The sequence below is a fragment of the Strix aluco genome, chromosome 3, assembly GCF_031877795.1.
Source record: "Strix aluco isolate bStrAlu1 chromosome 3, bStrAlu1.hap1, whole genome shotgun sequence".
NCBI classification, from domain to species: Eukaryota; Metazoa; Chordata; class Aves; order Strigiformes; family Strigidae; genus Strix; species Strix aluco.
In genome coordinates, this window is record NC_133933.1 from 102916443 (window position 1) to 102935550 (window position 19108).

General features: G+C 34.9%; 1 protein-coding gene across 1 annotated transcript in view; it reads left to right on the top strand.

The window, feature by feature from the left end:
- Positions 1–19108, top strand: part of EYS (eyes shut homolog) — a 1110009-nt gene that overhangs the window by 773560 nt on the left and 317341 nt on the right. Inside the window, exons 33-34 of the mRNA XM_074819828.1 lie at positions 4174–4364; positions 6083–6174. Of these exons, the coding sequence (XP_074675929.1) occupies positions 4174–4364; positions 6083–6174 (283 nt within the window). The remainder of the gene's footprint in view (positions 1–4173; positions 4365–6082; positions 6175–19108) is intronic.

A 19108-nucleotide genomic window follows, 5' to 3' on the forward strand; every position in this document is an offset into this window, starting at 1 on the left:
TTCATATTTTTCATGAGACAGTCCTTCCCACAGGCAATGATGACTTCTCTTTGAATGTTGTAAGGTACTTCTAATTAAGTTAATAGTAAATGATGTAAAAGATGTGTCCATGAAAGAGAGAAAAACAACAGCTTGAACAGGAGTATTTTATTCCAAGGTGTAACATAACAAAAAAGAGTAACAGTAGAAAGAAGAAAATTATTATTATCCTCTCTATGCCTGAATACATGTAAACTGTGGGATATGCATTAGACATAGAAATACCCAGAGACAGAAGCTTCATTGTCCACAGGAATGTATGCTCATAAGCATATTGAAAGTTTTTATTATCTCTATCTGCCTTTAAAAACCAAGACTTACAGTTGTCTAACTCTCAAGAAGTTTTACATCTGAAAGCCTCTGTTCTGAAGCTGATGCAGCTGAACCTCATTGGAATGGAGGAAACCCAACTGGCAAGAGTTAATGAAGCTTGCCAGTTGGCTGAGTTGCAGGCTTGCCTGCGTATTTGCTTACCGTTACAACTAGATCTAAAATCTTTTAAAATTCTGACATTAATGTGAATTTGTGTAAACAGAAAAATGCGGACAGCTGCACATACACAGGGGAACGAGATACAACTGAAAGGATTTTATAGGCCAAAGGGCTTTCCTGTGTCTTAGGAAAGCAAATGTTAGACATTCAGAGTGAAAGATAAAATACAGCTTCAATTTTTCTTTTTTTTTTCCTAAAGGCTTGGGTGATGAGCACTCTGCTTTAGGACAAATAGCAATCTAGGAAGCCAGCTCTAGAGGTCAAATGAAAAAGCTGCATGTAATTGTAGTAGAAGGATTATAAACAAAGCTTATATTCTATAAAAAGACATTATGTACTGTTACAATGTGAGAATCTTTATAGGTAAAACCATAGCAGTGGGTTTTAATAGCTATTGTGGGAAGGTATGTAGCCATTTGTGATTCAAGTAGCACATTTTTATGGGTTTAACAAAAACCTGCTAAATAGACTTCAGTGCTTTATCTCATTAACTCTTTCCATATTTATGGAGATGGAGCAATTGCAGCAATTTTACTGCAGCTGATTCCTTTAAAAAGCTTTCTGGTTAGCAACATGAATATCTTTCCCATAAAAAGCCAAACAGGCCTCAAATCCATGGAATAATGGAGTGTATTGTCTTGCAAAGCAGCATCACTTGTGCCATAGGAAGATAAAAAGACATGGATGGAAGTGAGAATAAAGTACAATTTTTGTCTGCAGTGCTTTGTGTATTTATTACAATTATACATCGAAAGCTAAAGGTAGATGCCACTAGCTTTTACTTGTTTGGTCTTTCTTGAAGTTTAGTAGATAATCCAGTCTGGCCTCAGTTACCAGAGTTATAGTTTCAGGAATCATGAATAAACTGCTTTGTTCCCCTGCTCACTTTCATTTTCTCCTCACAATTACAGATTTTACTCTCTTGTAGTGAGATCTAGGGGCTCAGATACCTTGTGTTGGCAAAGCACCAAAGAACTGATATAATTTTGACCTGTTCTCATGTGTCTACTTAATTATATGCTGAAAAATAATAAAATAAAATAAAATAAAATAAAATAAAATAAAATAAAATAAAATAAAATAAAATAAAAATTAAAAAAATAAAATAAAATAAAATAAAATCCATAAAACTGGGAAGGTACAGAAAGAATTAGGACTGCAGGAAAGAGATGTTCCATACAACTTTGCTGTCTTTTAGCCAAGCTGATCTCCTAAGTAAAGTCAAGAAAAAGGGGTGGTTACATATGAGTTTCTCAGGAGTGTGGGAATAACTGCGTGGTTCCATGAAAGAAGTAAAACCATTTTCAGGGGCAGTTCAGGGCAAATGGAATGAGAAGAAGATTTAGTGCTCAGTAGCGAGCTCAGGAAGGAAAACAAACAAGGGTTAGGGATTGGAGGTAATCCTCTAAAGCTGTGTCTGCCCTTTCTTAGAGAAATTGTCCTGTCTATAAAATGGAAGAAGTTTTCTCTGCAATTTTCTATGTTTTAACTGAGTTTTCTGTATTTACACATAGAGGTTTATATTTCAAACCAGAATTTTTAAATTATCAGGTCATCTTTTTTGCATCACTGGTCATTGATTAGTATTGCTTGAATTTTTTTGTTTGTTTTACTGTGTGCTGCATGTGTACATATATTACTGAATTGTTTCTGTTTCTCTTTGCACATCTTCCTGAGAATTTGTTAAAAAGAGCTTTGTTCAGGATTTGACCACAGTGACTCTGACTTTGTAAATAGGTTTCTGAAAAGTCATGAAAGGATAAAATTCAGCATAGCCTTACAGCAATATACAGGAGTGCAACATTAGTAGTTCGTAATTTATCCCAGTATCATTGATGTTCAGAATTTAAGCATATGCAGTAATGTATTTGCTATTGGAGTTGGTGTCAGAACAGAATAAAATTTTTCCTATTTTGGAAAATAGAAATGGATCTGTGACATTCAAAGATACTCAGAATCCCTGTCTGGATGATTCAGTGAAATTCGAGCCAAGTGAAACAAAATTATTCACTTATTATGTGTTATGCATTGTATCTAGTTTCACATTGTTGCACTGACTTTTTTAACAAGATGGGTGAATTGTTACTATTTCTTTAAATTTTTATCAGTCTTATAAAGTTGATCAAACAAATAATCATATGCTGTGTGATTCTTCAAGTGAGACTAAAGTATATTTCTGCTTGTTCAAAAATCAAAATACCATAGCTTGCTAAAATGAAACAACTAAACTCCTTGTGTTACATGTATGGAAGAGTACATATATTTTTAATTCCTTATGAGTAGATAAATGTACTGATCTGAGGCTGAGCTTAAATATTGGTAAGTAAAAAAACTAACAAGTACATGACTGCATTTGTGTGTGAATGGGTACCCATGTGCATGTTGAATACTCTTGTAAAAACACAACATGTGAAAGAAAAAGGAAGGGATGAAAATGGAAATAAAAAGAAAGAAGAAACAAAGGAAGGGAAAATAAAAAAGAAGAGAGTGGGGGAGAAAGGAAGGGAGGGAAAAAGAAGCATGGAAGAGAAAGGCAGAAAAGAAAAATAAATTAAGAAAACAGGACAAGATAAAAAATAAGAAAGAAAGAGAAAGAAAAAAGAAAGGAAGAAAGAAAAAGAAAAAAGGAAGGAAGGAAGGAAGGAAGGAAGGAAGGAAGGAAGGAAGGAAGGAAGGAAGGAAGGAAGGAAGGAAGGAAGGAAGGGAAAGAGAGAAAGAGAGAGAGAAAGAGAGAGAGAGAGAAAGAGAGAGAGAGAGAAAGAGAGAGAGAGAGAAAGAGAGAGAGAGAGAAAGAGAGAAAGAGAGAAAGAGAGAAAGAGAGAAAGAGAGAAAGAAAGAAAGAAAGAAAGAAAGAAAGAAAGAAAGAAAGAAAGAAAGAAAGAAAGAAAGAAAGAAAGAAAGAAAGAAAGAAAGAAAGAAAGAAAGAAAGAAAGAAAGAAAGAAAGAAAGAAAGAAAGGAAGGAAGGAAGAAGCAAGCCCCTTTTAAGTGTACTTCCCTGTCATCTGATAGGCTTACGGCCATGTGTTTGCATAGCTTTTCCATTTAAATAAGAGCTGCATCTCCCCTTGTCAGGTATGACTGGAGGTTAAGAAGGATCTAGATAAATCAAACAAACAAGCTAGATGTAGTCGGAAGGAAAATTTTCATCTTCCACTCTAGAGACATCCTTTTGTTTTAGTCAGAAATAGTTGACCTATTTAAGATGACAATTTCACTATTAAGTTGTGGAATGTCTTCCTCCCTTTCCATACTCTGATTTCTGCAAAGACTTCATACTCATTCATTCTTGTATCAAAAACTATGTGAATACTTAACTTTGTAAAAACTATTCTTGACTTATGGGGAGCCAAAGCTGATATATATGTACCAAGTGCTACCATCTTCATAGGCTTTTCTTTCAGGCATTGATCCTAGTTGCCTGCTTAATATAATTTGACCTAGTTTTATGTCTAGTTTTAAAAACTCTCAGTGTTAGCCTTTGACAGAAGAAAATTAACACCAATTTTCAGATTCATGTCTGTCTCCTTGACAGATATAAAAGAGTATCCTATATCTTTGTTACCATTAGCAGAATAAAATAGCAGTGGGCGAAGAAGAAAAATGTGGGTTTATATTTATATGTCTCAAAATTCTATTTACAGATTTTAGTTATGCTCGCTATTATGGTGATTCTTACCTGGAATTTCAAAGCTTGCACTTGAACATGCAAAACTTCATTCACTTGGAATTTAAGACATATAAACCTCATGGACTCCTCCTGTATATTGAACAGAGCCCTGAAACAATAGGACATTTTTTAATTCAGCTTTTCATCAGAAATGGCACCTTACAGGTAAGGCATTAAAATCTCCCAATGAAGGAGAAGTTAGGATCTGTAAAAATGTTAATATTTTTTTCTGTTTCCTACTGTAGAAGATAATAGGTAGAGCTGCAGAGTCTTGAGATTCTCCAGTATTTTAAGGAAAATAGTTGTCAATCTTGTTATCTGTTGGGGCAAATTCATAGCTAATATGGTTAATAAGTCTCACAAGAGGTGGTGTTTGGGGAAAATTGAATAGTGATTATAATTGGAATGTCTCATATAAAAAGTACACATTAAAAGACAAAAATAAAGAACGTAGATTTTGTCTTTACAGCTGGTATGAATAAAGGTATTCTATTTCATATACAAAGCCTAAACTAACTGAACCTCCTCATGTGCAAGTTCATTAAAATTGTTAATAAGGGAGGCTGTGGAACTGAGTGAATTGTCATAGGAAAATTTACTGTGTAAGGGAATATAGTGTATCTTTGTTACCATGTGTCTCTGAGTAGAAACCTTTCACTTGATCTATCATGTTAATCCACAGTTCCACAGGATCACAGAAGAACATTTGCTTGGCTTTTGTGGACAAATTAAATAAGAGTATATTTGTTTATAAACTTTAAGGAGTAAAGTGTGTATCCCAGTATATATTTACCTTTGGCAAATTATTCCTTCTTTTCTGAAGAAGAGAAATCTTGAGCTTTATGAAGAGATGGGCAGGTATTAAAGAGGCTACAAAAAAGATATTAAAGAAATGTTACTTTTCTCATAATGTCTTCAGTTTTCCCTTTAAAATTTCCAAAAGTTTGACTGTAATTATATTCTTCTGTAAGGACTTGAAATGACTGTTAGGAACAGCATATTTGAGTTATATTTGCCTTCATGTTTAAAGAGCATGATCATACTAAAAAGATATATGAATTACAGATAAACAGAAAAATAAGAAATAACCTTTTACTTTATTTGTTATATTGGGATTTACTGTGTTTTGTTATATTGTGACTATCTTTATCCAGAACGAATGAGATTAGTTAGGGGCAGAAAGTTATCCAAGGTTTAGAAAATGTTGACGGCTTTAAGTCCATCTCACATTCATGGTAAAGTAATGATGCAGAAAAATATTTTTCTAACATATCATAAGCACCATAAAATATCAAAGTACTTTAATTGACAAAAATCTATTCAGAGATCCCAGTGTGCCATGTTAAAACTAATTGAATTCACTTAATCATTCACAAAGCTGGTCAATTAAATGTAGATTTAAAGTCCAATGAACAAATGGTTCTAAGCTCACAATCAAACTACAATTACAAGTAGACAAACCATGAAATCAAGTGCTTGTTCACATTAGTATAGGAAATTAAATGGTGTTCCAAAATGCTCAAGCCTGCATGCTACATTATGTGTTCGTAAGTATAAGGAAGCCATAAAATGTTGAGTAAAATTCACCCATGGCCAATGTTAATTTCAGCTGGGTTGCAGATGGTCAACTTCTTAGCAAATCAGGCCCATAATATCTGATTGTACAATACACAAAGATTAAAGCATTTTCATGCAGACTAGAAGGCATGTATATTTCTGGTATTTCCTGACCGAGATCTTTAACGTAACATTAGTTTTCCCTGATACACATGACATCCTTCAGGTTTTTATGAAATCATTTGTTATTTTTAAATTTAAGTTTCTAAGCCTGTAACTGTTTAATTATTAGAAATCATGTGATAAAAGTATTTTTCCCACTCTAGTATCAGTTTTTATGTGATGAAGCATCAGAAGTCAAAAACGTCACTACTACTGCTAGAGTGGATGATGGACACTGGTATAAAGTGCAGATTAGGTAAGTTTTGTATTTTACTGTTGTCTGTGTTTATATTTGCTTTGAAAATCATCTAGGTTGAATAGTTAGTAAATTCCAATGATATTATATCTCATTAGCTATGAGTGATACCTGAACATGTGCAGTAAAATCATGTTATGGCAGTATGGACTACAACACATCCTTGGAAAGAATGTTTAAAATTTAGTACAGTTGGACAGTGCTCATCATATCACTGATGTGCTTAATGGAAATAAATTTATTCTCATTGAAATCATGTACCATAGCAAACAAACATTCAGGCAGGGAAGCTGCTGTGCAGTAGGTCCAAGCTACTTAGTCCACAAAATAGTTGAATTTCCCACAATGAGAGTGTGACTAATAAAAAATCTTGGAAAACAGATAGGTAGAAGCAGTACCATGACTTTTGTTGCTGTCACTGATTTGCAGCTCATAATAGGGTATATTACTCCTGTATAAGTAATAATGCTTGCAACTGAAGGAGGATAAAATGAAAAGAAAATCAGTTAGGTAGTAGGTTTTCCATATTCTTTGTATATAATTGTATCTAATGACCAAACATCTGTACTGTTAGAATCACAACCCTTTAAGAACTTGGCAGAGAAAATTTTTGTTTCACTTTATAGGAAAATTAGGCATGAGTCCTGGTGAGCTCTCCAGGTGCTTAGGTCCCATTAGACAGCTTAAAATTACAGCTATATCTGTTCAAACACAGCTAAATGAAGCACTTCTGCAGGGCAACTACAAGTGGAACCTTAGCTTCTATGGGAAGATGTAGTGGTGATTATATCTGTTATATTGTGCCTTGCTGCCTCAGATGTGTCAGTGAATAGTCAGTGAGAAGGACAACAGTTTGTTGCTGCATTTCAGCTATCGTCGCTATCATGTTTTCTTCCAGCATGGTAAACCAGGCTTAAGCTCCAAACCACACAGTATTCTCTAAAATCTTGAATATCATACACAGATCTGTTTATTCCTCTGTTTTTGACTCCCTCGCAATCACAAAATAGAGGAAGTAGAATTGGAAGAGATATAAAGATGATAAAGGACTAAGCAGCTTCTGTATGAATAGTGACTAAATAATCAAGGGCTCTGCAAGTCGTTTAAAGACAATTGAGGGAGAATACCAAAGAAGTCTAAAAAATCCCAAGTGACACAGAGAAAGTGGATAAGCACTAGAGACATAAAATTTCTAGTCTGTTAGCTAGTTTAATCCATTAGAATTCTGTTGTTCATTTTAATCATAGAACCATAGGATGGTTTGGGTTGGAATGGACCTTGAAGATCATCTAGTTCGAACCCCTCTGCCATGGGCAGAGAGACATTCCACTAGACCAGGTTGCTCAAAGCCCCGTCCCACCGGTCCTTGAACACTTCCAGGGAGGGGGCATCCACAGCTTCTCTGGGCAACCTGTTCCAGTGTCTCACCACCCTCACAGTAAAAAATTTCTTCCTTATATGTAAACTAAATCTCCCCTCTTTCAGTTTAAAATTGTTACCCCTCATTTTATCACTACACTCCCCCATAAAGGCTCCCTCCCTATCTTTCCTGCAGGCTCTCTTTAAGTATTGGAAGGCCACTATGAGGTCTCCCCAAAGCCTTAAGAAATATTTAAGATCCTGAAGATAGCAAAAGTATGAATGCCTGAACCCTCAGTTCTGCAGGAGACTTTAAGAAAAACATCCTTTTCCCTAGCACCAGAGCATTAAAACTGCCATGTCATTGGCATTACTCAGGGATACATTAACTACCATGATATGAGTGCACCTATTTTATGCATTTTCCCCCAACTCCATTGAGCAGAAAATAACTTGAATCTATAAATCAGTCTATGGCAATAGCTGGAAAGAAAAACAACCCAATTTCTATTTCCAGTGTTCCTTTTGAGCCTAAAACAGAAGGAAGAAAGAGTTATCTTCTTTCATTTACAGAGAATGGTAATTATTTCAGGACAGCTCAGGTAAGATGGGCCACACCGATTTTTGCAGTTGAAAGAGAGGGAATGCATAACATTTATGGGATTCAGGCTAATTAGTGAGCAATTATTAATTGATCTCTCTACTCTGAAAATGTGGAAAAGTGACTGGAAATGGTTTTGGACATTGTTTTAAGACAGCATTGTGCATACAACACCAAGCTGGGTGGAAGTCTTGATCTGCTTGAGGGTAGAAAGGCTCTGCAGAGGGATCTGGACAGGCTGGATTGATGGGCCAAAGACAATTGTATGAGGTTCAACAAGACTCAGCGCCAGGTCCTGCACTTGGGTCACAAGAACCCCATGCAATTCTACAGGCTTGGGGAAGAGTGGCAGGAAAGCTGCCTGGAGGAAAATGACCTGGGGGTGTTGGTTGAAAGCCAGCTGAACATGAGTCAGCAGTGTGCCCAGGTGGCCAAGGCGGCCAATAGTATCCTGGCTTGTATCAGAAATTGTGTGGCAAGCAAGACTAGGGAAATGATCATTCCCCTGTACTTGGCACTGGTGAGGCCGCACCTCAAATACTGTGTTCAGTTTTGGGCCCCTCACTACAAGAAAGACATTGAGGTGCTGGAGCATGTCCAAAGAAGACCAGTGAAGCTGGTGAAGGGTCTAGAGCACAAGTCTTACAAGGATAACTCAGGGAACTGGGTTTATTTAGGCTGGGGAAAAGGAGGTTGAGGGGAGATCTTATCGCCTTCTACAACTACCTGAAAGATGTTTGTAACGAGGTGGGTGTCAGACTCTTTTCCCAAGAAACAAGTGATAGGATGAGTGGAAACGGCCTCAAGTTGCACCTTGACAGTGTTAGGTTTGTGGTTGGGCTTGATGATCTTAAAGGTCTTTTCCAACCTAAATGATTGCATGATCCTATGATTCTAAGATTTAAAATCTTAATGGAGCAGATGTCAGACAGATTTGGTTAGAAGTCGCTTCTTATTTTCATCTAGTGCATCTTCACATGTGCTTGAGTTAATTACGAAACTGTATTTGTTGTATGGAAAAGTGTAATAAACACTGTTTTACATACTTTTTTCTTTATTAACAATTAAATATATATTGTTGACAATTAGATTTGATAGAGTCACTTTTGATATATGTATGTTACTTGTTTTATAAAGTCAACATTTAATCAACTGTAGTATAATATGGCATAGTAAAATAATAACTTTGGTGGAAAATTATTTTAGCTTATTCAGCAGCTTTGAAAACATTGTTTAAACTTCCCAGAACTGATTTAGAGTGAGATAAGTAAGTTTTGAATGGTATCAGGGAAGTTGGTGAAGTCATGATGGGAATGTAGGAGATACTGAGTACTGTAACAGGGGATATGTGCAGTGTGGGATTTTCTTTATTCTGCATATGTTAAGAATTATGAAGACATCATGGGCAATTTAAAAAAAATTATTTTGTACTAGTTTGTTGAAAGAAAACACTCATTCTCATTACTTAAAGTATTTCTAATTGTTTGGAGCTCTTTTGATGTGGCCTTGTGATGGAAAGATATTTGTCTTTCAGATTGACTAAAAGCAATTCATTTCAGCTACTCAAGCCATCTGCAAATAATATACTGCCTCTGCAATATCATATTAAATGAAAGAAATAGACTTAAAAGTAGTGAGCATTGTGTAATACAAGTTGAAATATAGTGAAAATTAGATAGTGATTATATCTTCCTTTTCTGCTTACAGGGGAACATTTTACTGCTTCCTTTGTCCAACAGAAATCATTCCTGGTGTGAATAAAGGAAATGTCACACCTTTTAATGTTTGCAGATAAACGTGCATATTACTGTCAGTCTCTACTATATCCAGTTCTCATAGTTCACCAGAACATTCATGCTGAAAGTGAAATAGCAGCATTGCTGAAGTACATTTTTCATGATTTTTAAACTGAGAGGGTAGATTTAGATTAAATATAATGAAGAAATTCTTCACTGTGAGGGTGGTGAGACAGGGGAACAGATTGCCGAGAGAGGATGTGGATGCCCCCTCCCTGGAAGTGTTCAAGGCCAGGTTGGACGGGGCTTTGAGCAACCTGATCTAGTGGAGTGTCTCTCTGCCCATGGCAGAGGGGTTCGAACTGTGTTCAAGGCCAGGTTGGACGGGGGTTTGAGCAACCTGGTCTAGTGGAATATGTCCCTGCCCATGGCAGGGGGGTTGGAACTAGATGATCTTAAAGTCCCTTCCAACCCAAACCATTCTGTAATTCTATGATAATGGAATATTGTGGCTTCAACAATTGTAAAAATTTAATAAAATTTGAAATAGTAAGAGGACTGGATTTGCATCAAAATCTGAGATAGCTTGATAATCTTGGATAAGATATAACTTTTTGCCTCTAAACTTCATTGAGCAGAAAATAAGTGCTTCTAAATCCAACACATTGCCAAGGTTTGCCTCAGAGCAGTGCCTGAGAGTTCTGTTTTATGTGTAAACTAGTACAGTTGTTTACTAAGCCCATCTATTAATGAAAATCATTGCAGCTGTTTCACTCACATTTCTGACTGTATAGTTTTGGTTTTCTTAACAATGTTACCAGGGAAGTGAAAGAGCTACACTGAAAAATGGATATAGGCAATATCCCACTGGGATTAGAATACAACTGAGTATTATGAAGGGAAGGAAATGTTAGACTCAAGCATTGGGAAGTTCACATTTGGTTTTGTTGTGAAGATACAGTTACCATATTGACAGTGCAGGGGATGCTTTACCACAATCATCTCGTTCCAAATGTTATAAAACTGACTTCATTAACTGCTTTAAGATTCATCTTCTTCCATCTTTGTCATCAAATCAAGTTGCTAAAATAACATGTATTTCAAAAACAGGTCGAACTGCAACAGCAATATTCGAAAATTTTCCTTTTCTTGGTCCACTATTCTCCATTTCAACAATTATTTCAGTACTGATAATAATAGTTTCCTTGATTAAATAAAAAACATTTTGTATTTTACTTTTAATCTGAGACCACAACTGTCAATTGCTTTAGCATGTATCAATTTATAAATTGATTATGCAGTAAATGTCACGAATACAACTTCTTTCTTTAAAATGAGTTTACCCACTTTGAAATTTTTTTTTAATTGACCGTGACTACTAGGATTAGAAAATTGGTGTGGATGCTCCATCAGTCTAGAAATCAACTGCAAAATGTGGCAATTTGCTTTTTTAAAGAGTTTATTATTCTTCTCCTTTAACTCATAATGTTTGTAATTTGAGGTTTGCACTGATTAACTATAGGACTTTTGGTGATTGATTGTCTTGGTTTTGAGATGTAGATGTTTTCTGATTCCTCTAGTCAGAAAAAGAGCTTTCTAATCATGCCATAATGCAACATATGCTCACTCTGGAGCTTGTATATTGCTTGGTTTTGATAGCTTTTTATGAAGGCCTAAGATAATCCATATGGTACAAAATATGTTGTATTTACTATCCTTCAGAATATGCTATAAAGCTCATATTTTCCCTTGGGCTTTCAGGTAGATAAGGTAAGCAGATGATAGATAAAGTGGTTAGAAATTAATGCAGAAGCTTCTCTTTTGGTTTTTTATTTCACTTTTTTTGTACATTCTTATTTTCATTTTATCACAAAGGTGCTGAACATTGGCCTTCATTTTTAACATATAAGTGAAGAGGTCATCCATCTATTGTTTCATGTACGATGTAAATGCCATATACTCTACTTAATGAAAATATCCTTAATGTGACATGTCCTCAAAAAACAGTGTAAGCCACAAGATATTAACAGCAATGGCGGCTGCTTAATTAGAGTAGAAGTGCATTCAATATTTATATAATGCAGTAAGAAGCCTATTCAAGATATAAGATAGCTTCATGCTCTTTTAATTTTCTGGGCCTCTCCAAGGAAGTTATCAATGGACTTGCATCAGCTGCAAGACATTTGTTGAAGTATTTGGACATACGCAGGGTTAAGCCTGATTTATAATTATTACAAATGATTTAGGAAGTTGTTGGACCTCTAAACTGGCCACTGATAGGGTCCTCACTAACATACTTTCCTAGCCATGGCTGTGTTGGTCTTCTTTTTAGTCCCTCCTAAAGTGCCTAGTGCAAAACTAGGGGTGTACGAAATACAACACAAGTGCTGACTTATCTCATAATTTCTAACTTTTATATAGTTTGAAACTTTTCCCAAGATCAATGGTCCTACTTGTAAAAAGTCCAGTTGATTACATTTAGTCTAATTTATTTATGGTTTATTAACACTGGTACTAAAATGACATTTCTTGTTTCCTAAACTCCACTGTGTCTTCATTCCTAGTTAGGCTGTATCTGCTACTTACTGTCCAGTATTCATCGCAGAGAGTCTAAGTCAATGAAAACAAACTGATTTAAGAATATAGTTTAGATGTAGTGGCATTTTTATTTTAAACTGTACAAAAATCATGAAAACTTTTGAAATAATGACACTAATGTCAAGGCCTGGATCTGTAAGGTAGAAAATAGGTATGAGTAAATCATGAAATATCAGGAAAATTATAAGGATTTTTGGTTTGGTTTGGTTTTATTTGAGAGAGAGAAAGAAATTTAACCTAAAATACTTATGGTGACTATCACACAGTTGAACAGGAAGTGAAGAATATCCCCCAAAAAGGATATTCTGGAATGCATCTGAAAGGAAAAAGATACTGACTTTGAAACAACAAAGAGTGGCTATTGGCACAAGTAGCTCAAAAAGTGGAAAACTAATTTCTAGGTGTTGGAGATTTCTGTTACACAGTGACACTGTTACTGCCCACTAGCAGAGCATGACAGTGCCCCAGAAATAACAATGCTGGATTGAAGCAAAAGAATCAAAGGAGATCCTGATTTATGAACTGTGAGATTAGCACCAAATATGAATCAAAAAACACTAAACAGAGGAAAAGTTTTGAAATCTTGCTACTCAGAATATATCTTTATGTGTTTTCCAGTTCATTCTACTAACCTGCACAGTACATTTAGAAAGAATTAATTTGATTTTAATCCTTTCACAGACAAGTAGAAGGGGATATGGGCTAATAACATTCCCTCCTGTGACTGATTTTATTCATTACTTTATCTCATAAATACTTGATAATTTAAATGTAGCTTAATGTATCTCTATTTGGAGGTCAAGTGTTCAAAATAAATGGTGCTACTTCTTAAGAATAAATGTTCAATCAATAATGGCTTTCAGATTATAGTTGTTTTTTGTTCAAGAACCTAATCCTCCCTTTTTTATGACTTAGAACACTATAGAAATAATGACTTTGTAGACTCTAGAGAGGAATAGCAATGTAAATACAGCCACTCACTAAAAATCATCAGAACAGTTAAACAACAATAAACTCAGATAAGCAAACTGAGAATACATTGATGAATACTGAGAATGCATTGATGGTATCTGCTGTTGAAGAAATATTAAGGAAAGTGATAAGAAATCAGTGAAATTATACTTAGGCAGTTTGCTTTGTAAGTAAGCCTAGATCTCTGTAGATGAAAATGATTATTGCATACAAATACCAGAAATTAGTTTCACGTACAGTGTATCAATGCCGTTACCTTTTATTAATCTTAGGTATTTTCAAAGTACCAGTTAATCTAAATTTTTTTTTCTCAAAAAATAACATTTTAAACTTCAGTAGTAGAAGTACTTTACCAAAGCTATTATCTATTCTTTGAAGTGTTATTATCATGAAAAACAAAACTATGTCTTTATTTCTAGATTTGCAAACTATTCCTTTTTTCCTTACTTACAGTTGCCTTTCTTTCTCTGTCTTCAGTAGAAAACAGAAAGAAACAACATGTTCTCTCTTACTGACTGCTGCATATCACTAAATTCCATATCTTTTAGAGATACTGTCTCAACTATCTCTACAGAGATACTGTATTTGCTGGAGGCTTTTCCTCAGGACATGTCTTTAGCTGGTTCTCTGTATAAGCGTATTTAAATCCTGTTCTATCTCATGTGATTTACACAGTAACTCTTAACTCCATTCTTCACGTTATTGATTTCCCAGACTCTTCATAATTTTATTCTCAGAATAACCCAAATTGTTAATTTTTAAAACAAAATAGTAACAACATTGATGGACATATATTATACATTTGAAATAATGTTTCTTTATACAAAGTAATAGAACATAACAGTACCCTGTTTCTGAATGAATTTTGTTATTTGGAAAGCAGACCTAATATGTGTAATACTCACAGTCCAGTAATTTGTTTTGTACACTTAAATATGCTGAGCCCTATTTTATACAATATATGGCTATTAATTAAGAGTAAATACACCAACTATTGCAAAGGAAGCTTAGGGAAAAAACAGTGTAGCATTTAAAAAATATTTTATAAAACATCTTTCCCCTCTATATATGAACATGTTATATCATTTGAGCACTACAGAATAAGGTACCATGGGTTACCAATTTTATCTAAGATAAAATTTCTAAACTTCCTTGGTTTGGGAGTTTCAATCCAGAAGGGACCATTCATCTGACCACCAAGGGACTACTAGGTTGACCTCTTCTATGTCATAAATGATCAATATTCAGAAAGCCACACACTTCAGTTAAATCAAACCCTTCTACTCCTTAAATATTTTCCTAAGATACATTCTACTGTTGTCACCTCTTCCTAAACACACATAATTTGTGAGGAATTTATATATCCAAATTATTCTAGCTGGCAAACCCCAGACAGTACTTCAGTGAACAACTGAAAATAAAAGCTGTGTAAAGATTCCTTTCTGACCCTGCTAACCCTATGTCTCAGCTATGTGACCCCGACTATATGAACAAACAGTGGCAGACATTTAGAAGGTGTAATTCACTCTCACCTCTAAGATATTTTTACCTGCTAGATATCCTTTCATGACAAGCTTTGCTTTTTGAGAGATGTCCTAAACAATGGAGAAACAAAAATAATTAGTTGGTTCTGTACTGGGAGAAAAATGCTGTTAGGCACTGCACATTGCATCCAGAAGCCTGAAGGCATAAGTTTTATGACAGTCATTGTACTGAGGCAGGTATTGATTCAAGCCATCCTTTTCTCACTGAAGAAAGAGAGATATGCAGAGAGAGGGACAAGCAGTATAGCTGTCTTGTTTATTCAGACAGTGCTGTGTGAATACTGTACACTGTAACTCCTACTTAGTAAGAAGGAAGCTGTCTTTCTATTTTATCCCCCATGATTCCCTTTCAGTCAGAGTCATCTGGAGGCAGGGAGGTTGGCCTTCTTCTGAAAGCAAATAAGCTTTGTCTCCCTGAAGGACACAATGGAGCTTGCAGTCTGCAGCAACAGCACAGACTGGGAAAATCCTGAAAAAATAAAAGCAGAGTCTGGCTGCTGTAGGAAGTAAGCACTAAGGTGAGCCTTGTAAGACCACGGAAGGAAGAAGATTTTGTTCGGGACCAACAGTATATAGAAAGGAATTTATTCCAGTTAGAGAATAAATTTGCTTTCAAGCCTTTTATTTTATCTAACACACTTATTTCTACATTTTCTTTATTTAAAAAAATTACCTTTTAAAAATCTGGTAATCTTGTGCTCTAAATACAATCTGTCTTTAAAAAGGGGAGTCCTTTTACATCTTTTTGGAGAAGTCACTTCAACAAAAGGGTGACACTTTAGAGTCCCTTCAAAAGGAGACTTTTGGCCTCAGGGAGACTTGGTTGGTTTTACCATATTCAGGCTGGTCAGACTACACCTATAGATGTATAAGAAATGCCAGTGAGATGATCCAGGCTCCACCATATCTACTGTAAATATTCACAATCCTTCATTCACATTCAGGATTTCTCTGAAATGTTAGTTTAACATTTGTCATCTTAAAATAAGAAACTTAACTTTCTTTCTGAAACAAGCTTTCTTTCAGAAAAAAATCATGCTGTTATACTACTGATGTTACAGGATCATACTCCTTTCAAATATTGTATAGTAAAGATCTCAGTTCTGCATTACCAGCCGTCAGAATACACCTGGCTACAACAAATGCTTTATTCATTCAACAATAACTAAGAACTAACATTTCCCTGAGAAAGAAAGAATGATGGAAATGGATGAAACCTAGAAATTAGGACAGAAAAACTTGACATTAATATTTTCATATCTTGCAGTTAGTTTCTAGAAATTGAAAGGAGACTTTCTTCTTGCATATCTGCCTCAGTATACAATAAATCCTTCACTGATCAAATCTTCAAATAAAACAAGAGATTAAAACTAAGTGCATTTGTTTGCAGCTAAATAATTTTTATTTTGCATCAATGCAATGAAAAAAATCTTAACTAGATTGAAAAAAGTCATGAAATTGAAGCTCAATGTGTTGTGCATGTTTTTTATATTCCACAAAGTGTGACTATTTTTCATAAACTTCATATGAGTCAACAGAGAATAAGCAACTGCCTTTTTCTAACAATGTAATTGAATGCAATGGATTTAATTATACTAAACTGATCATAATAACAGTTAATAGCGACAATACCACCAATTAGTTTGATATAAACTGTTGTCTTAGACATTCTTTAAGATAAAAGCTTACTTAGTTATTCATGCCACATCCTGGGTACAAATCACATTCTACACCTTTTCAGAACTCTGCCATCAAAGGACACATTCAGAGGTTAAAATTTAGAATCATTGAAGAGACAAATCTATGGTGTATAAATATCTTGTACAGGGTATTTAACTAAATAAATACTAAAAATGTTTTTGTCATTGTTGCTTTCTTTTACTTTTGATCTCAAAAGAGCTCATTAGTCTTACATCTAAGAATGAAAATTTTCTACTTTATCTTCTGAAATGGTTTATTGCAGGGACAGGAACATAAAAACAGTAGAGTAAGACTCTAATATCAGACAACATACCTAAAATTTTGTTCTTTTTTATTTTCTGAGGAAAATCAAAAGATGTTTATGGATACTAAAAGTGTGTTCAGTGTTCTGTGGCGGCCTTGGCCCCAAGTCACAAGCATAGAAATGATATTAAGGAGAACAGCGACAGGGTATAGAGACCAGAAATAATGTTGGTCTGCAGACTTGATGTAAATATGAATTCCCACTGTATAATGATATTCAGTGCAGTCTTTCAGTTTCACTTGAAATAAAATGTCAGTGTTGTAAGTCTAGATCCCACTGTAAACTTGCCACTGTCTGAACGCTTCAACACAGTTCTCTTAACTGGGCCAAGGTTTTCACTAAATGACACTTTATTTACATCTACATCAACTTGAAATAAGTGCATATTGTTTTCTAAGTTTAATTTCTGTAAATAGTATTTAGGGTTGTTACTATATGAGCAGCAGGAAACTTAAAGCTCTCCAAAATGCAAAGACAGAAGTGGCCAGAGACATAGATCACTGGTTTTTTATCTCTATCTAAATCTGTATTAGTAAATAAAACTGAAATCTGAAGACTATTCTCTGGACCTGAGGCCGGCTAGCAGGTCCCAGATCATGTCTATAAAAATATTTATTGCAACATAGAGTAGATTAGGAATGATTCCTGAATGGCAGTAACCGGTGAACTGTTTCATTTTCAGAATTGGAGGTGATAGCTAGATTACGTGGCAACTGTAACAGGAACTGTGATGACTTCATAAAAATATGGATGATTATGTGTCAAGACTTGAACTCGTGTTGAGGACCTTTTTAAGTCCCTTTGTGAAAAGAATAAGGGGGTACCATATGTATTAATTTCTTAAAATATGAAACAAAAATTATTTTTTTCCCCGTGTATTCTTACAGAAATTTGCATCATGCCTTGTCATTAAGTTCATTGATCTTATTTATTTAGTTAAATCCCTCTCTAAGACCAGACTAAGAAAGCAGCTCCAGGTCCAGGAAGTATGAATCTGCTGTCAGAGGGAATGAGAAAATTATGTTGTTGATTCATCAGTTCATCTGCAACATGAAAGTGTGTTTTCTGGTGTCTCAGTAAGGCACGGTCAACACCAGCAGATATGAGCAGTCTAAAATGATGCATCTTACTGCAGAGTGAAAATTTAATATCTGTGAGTGTAAATGGTATATTTTCTATCTAAATAAATATGCTGAGGATAGTATGAGATTCTGCCTTATTCTCTAAATGTTATTACTATGAGGTAGTAATTATCATAGGATAATTCAGGCTAGAAGGGACATCAAGAGGTCTCTAGTCCAACCTCCTGCTCAAAGCAGGGCCAGCCAAGGGGTCAGACCAGGTTGCTCAGGGCTTTATTCAGTCAGGTTTTGAAAACCTCCAAGGGTGAAACCTGCACAACATTTCTGAGCAAAGAGGTCCAGATGTCCCATTCTGGAAGTTGTCTCAAACACCCTTGGAAAGCCTTAAGGGCTTCAAAACCAGTGCTGGGTCAAAACTGATCGCACCTTTTAAATGTGTATTAAGAAAACATAACTCTTAATTGTCTGTGACAATAGGTCTATAGTTTTGTTACAATATTACAAAAATACACATTCTACCGCAAGAAGCAGTTTGAGTATGAAATCAGAAAATGAAAACTACTAGATACTGAGTGAAAACAGAGGGAAACATGAGTTGGTTTTGATTTTTTTAAGAGAAGAAATCTGTAAAATAATAATTAAACACAGTGAAAGTTAAATATATTTCTCAGCTTTAATCAGTTGTCTTCAATAAAATCAGGGAACTTTGGGATTGTTTTTTAGAATATATGATAATAAAAATTCTCTTTAATTCTTGTAGTTCACAACTACAGCTACATCATATTTGATATAGCTGTTTGCAAACCTACCGATGTTTTTAAGAGACTGAATGCCAGCATTACATCCCAAATAGTTCAAGAGTAATTAGTGAATTGTTTGTTGTTGTTTAGCATGATCACATTAAAGTGCAATTGCTAGAGATGGGTGAAAGTTTCAATCTTGTTTCTAGGACAAGAGATTTCTCTTTCTTATCAGGAAAACCAGATTAAATAAGCTTTATTCCCAGCAAGGCAGGACAGCATGACTGACACTTAATA